The 3,381-nt window shown below is 41.4% G+C and overlaps 1 protein-coding gene across 1 annotated transcript; it reads left to right on the top strand.

Annotated features, from left to right (window-relative positions):
- The first annotated feature begins 528 nt into the window (after nucleotides 1–528).
- LOC116379015 (general transcription factor II-I repeat domain-containing protein 2B-like) lies at nucleotides 529–1,247 on the top strand. The gene has a single exon (XM_031840928.1). It carries the CDS (start codon nucleotides 529–531, stop codon nucleotides 1,165–1,167), a length of 639 nt encoding a protein of 212 aa, XP_031696788.1. The 3' UTR covers nucleotides 1,168–1,247.
- Nucleotides 1,248–3,381: the final 2,134 nt, after the last annotated feature.

Raw genomic sequence — 3,381 nt, forward strand, 5'->3', positions numbered from 1 at the left:
ATTTGAAGACGTTGATTCAACGTTCACGTTTAGACCAGATATCAACGTGATGTCCAATACTGGCTTTCAACTGATAAATGTGGATGTGGTTTCTTAGTAAGCCTCTAAAATGATGATATATTATTATTATTATTAGCACAATGTAGAGGACGAAAAATTGTAGTATTGCAAATCACGTTTAAATCTGGTCTAAGCGTGAACGTTTAATCAACGTCTACAAATAGTCGGCGAAAAAACTTTCACTTTTCAACCAATTCTGAACGTCTTTTCAACGCTGGGCGTAGACGTCTTTTAAACGTCTTTTCAACGGAAAAATGCTCACTGGGTAACGAGGAGGATCGAGGATATCGCGGGAAACATGGAGCTTCGGCTGCAAAAAAAATCAGACCATTTCCAACTTTTCTCCTCGGCTCTGACGAGAGCTGTGATGTCCACGACACAGCCCAGTTACTCATCTTTGTACGTGGGATAACGAAAGACTTTGTGATTACAGACGAGCTGGCAGCAATGCAGTCAATGAAAGGAACGATGACGGGGAGCGATTTGTTCACGGAGGTAAATGCATGCTTCCACAAGCTGGGACTGAAATGGGACAAACTGGCATGTGTCACAACTGATGGTTGTCCAAATCTGACAGGGAGAAATGTTGGACTTTTAAAGCGGATGCAAGATAAAGTGACTGAAATAGACCCAGAACTGAAATGTGTATTTTTGCATTGTATTATACATCAGAATGTGTTGTGTAAGTCAGTGCTAAAACTTAACCATGTTATTGATGTTGTAACTAAAATAGTTAACGTCATCAGGGCACGAGCATTGAATCACAGACAGTGTGTTGCACTCTTGGAGCAGCATGAGACTGAACACAGCTGTCAGTGGCTCAGCCTGGGCAAAGTGCTTAAAAGAGTTCAGGACCTGAGAGCAGAGATTCAAGAGCTCTGTGAGAAGAAAGGCAAGAACATCCCAGAGCTCTCCGATGTAAACTGGATGACGGGTTTTGCATTTGCTGTTAATGTGACTGCACTAATGAATGATCTGAATACCAAACTGCAAGGCAAGGGCCTCTTTGCACATCACATGTACAGCCTGGTGAAGGCTTTCATGACAAAGTTGCAGTTTCTTTCAAGCCAGATGCAGGTAACACACTCGCCCACCTGCACACCCTGAAAGAAGCCACACCATCAGTTGAACATCTCCACAGGTATCATCCATGTTAGGGGCACTGCATGGTGAGTTTAAGGCCATTTCAAGACTTCAGAACAGTTGAGAGTGAAACATGATTTCTTATTCTTCACGTGCAGTGTGGATGATGCTTCCAGTGATGTTCAGCTCCAGCTCATTGACCTGCAGTCTGATGCAGTACTGCAGAGCACTTTAAATCAGTATCACTGCTGGATCTGTATTCTTCTCTCAAAGAGGAGAACTTTCCACGCATGAGGAGGCATGCTCAGAAGATGTTGGTCCTCTTTGGATCTACCTACATCTGTGAACAAACATTCTCCATGATGAAGTTCAACAAATCCAGATCCAGATCCTCTCTCACTGATGATCACCTGTCAGCTGTCCTTCACATCTCACCTCACACATTCAGCCTGACTTCAGTGAACTCGTTCAAGCCCAACAAAGACTCGATTTATCGCACTGAACTGAAAAACAGAAAGAGATCATTTGTATAGTAATAGTTATAGTAATAAAAGTACTAATTTTGCAAAAACATAATCCCCGTCAGTGTTCTACTATTATATATGGATATTACAAATTTAAACAGTATGTTGTTTGGATTATTCCTGCTGCAGATGTTTCAGGTGGAGCTCATTTTAACTCCTTTATACTCTGTTGTTCAGTTTGTGTAGTTAGGAAAGGTTTGAAAAATTATAATGTGCAAAGTAACTAGTAACTAAAGCTGCCAGACAAATGCAGTGGAGTAAAAAGTACAATATTTCCTCTGAGATGTAGTGGAGTAGAAGTACAAAGTTGAATAAAATAGAAATACTCAAGGAAAGTACCTTGAATTTGTACATAAGTACAGTACTTAAGCAAATATACTTAGTTACATTCCACCATTGATCATAACATTTACTCTTACCACTCACAGCTCATCAACACCAAACAACATACTGCTTTTTATAAAGACGTGGAATAATACTGAGCAGGATTGAGTTCAGTCTATTGGTCCGGCCCTCCACAACAGTCCCTGTTTCTCATGTGGCCCCTTGGGGAAAATAATTGCCCACCCCTGCTCTATATGAACCAGTCTCAGTGTAGTCCTGATCCTCTATCAGACCTCCATCAGTAAAGAGACCATCACAGAGAAGATGCTCTGTTTCTATAGAGTTATTGTTGATGCTCGTCATCGGAGCCACCGGGTCGGATTCTGGTGAAACCAGATGAACTCATGCAGGTTCACCAGAACCTCCTTCAGCTCAGACTCCAGCAGAGACCGGTCCACCGTGGACAGACCCGGATCCTCCAGCAGAGACCGATCCACCGTGGACAGACCCAGATCCTCCAGCAGAGACCGGTCCACCGTGGACAGACCCCGATCCTCCAGCAGAGACCGGTCCACCGTGGACAGACCCGGAAATCAGTATCACTCTTGTTGGGGATGTCTCAAAATGTCCTCTGTCAAACCTCCATCCTCATAAGAATAGCGTAACTTGACCTCACACACACACACACACACACACGCAGGAGAAAGGAGTCCACCTTGTGCGTCACACAGTTTATAAATGCCACCATCCTCTCTCCCTGTTCTCTCTCCAGTCAGAGCTGCTCTCTCATATTGTAGGATGAACATTATTATTATTATTATAACATTTTCTCCACTTTTCCTCTCACGATTACAATTCAGTTATTTAAATACACCAAAAAACAAATCTGACCAGTCAGACTCTTTGGTTTGATTTTCAGTTTTTAAAGTGTGATCACTTTAAACTCAAAGTGATCTTTCCAAACCTCCCATTGATGTCTATCTTTGTATTTTGCATGTGAGAAATCATGAACTGCACGTTTGTTCAACTCCAGTTTAAGTTCTTTGTTTTATTCTTATGAATCTCTGCGATTAATATGAAGTACAAAGGACTTCCTGCAACCTGCAGCTTCTCAGACAGAGTCAAAACTCTTATCTGTTCGTTTTATACAGTTTAGTACATTTTATCAGGAAATGATAGATAGCTAAACTGCAACCAAAGCCAATTAACTTGAAAAAGAAACAACCTTTTTTTAAAGATGAACCATTATTTGTCTAAGTTTTTAAAATCTTTCTCGATCTGTTTCATCCACAATGTCTTGATTTTTGCATGTTTCCTAACATCAGTGTACTTGAACGGCATTAAAAACACTAACATTGTTTTTAAGTGAGAGCGGGGTCTGTTGGGACAG

Source organism: Anarrhichthys ocellatus, unplaced genomic scaffold (assembly GCF_004355925.1).
Source record: "Anarrhichthys ocellatus isolate YVR2014 unplaced genomic scaffold, GSC_Weel_1.0 scaffold3564, whole genome shotgun sequence".
In the NCBI taxonomy this organism is placed as follows: domain Eukaryota; kingdom Metazoa; phylum Chordata; class Actinopteri; order Perciformes; family Anarhichadidae; genus Anarrhichthys; species Anarrhichthys ocellatus.

What these genes read in the sequence shown, in the direction of transcription:
- LOC116379015 (XM_031840928.1), top strand. Translation starts at nt 529, where the DNA reads ATGACGGGGAGCGATTTGTTCACGGAGGTAAATGCATGCTTCCACAAG.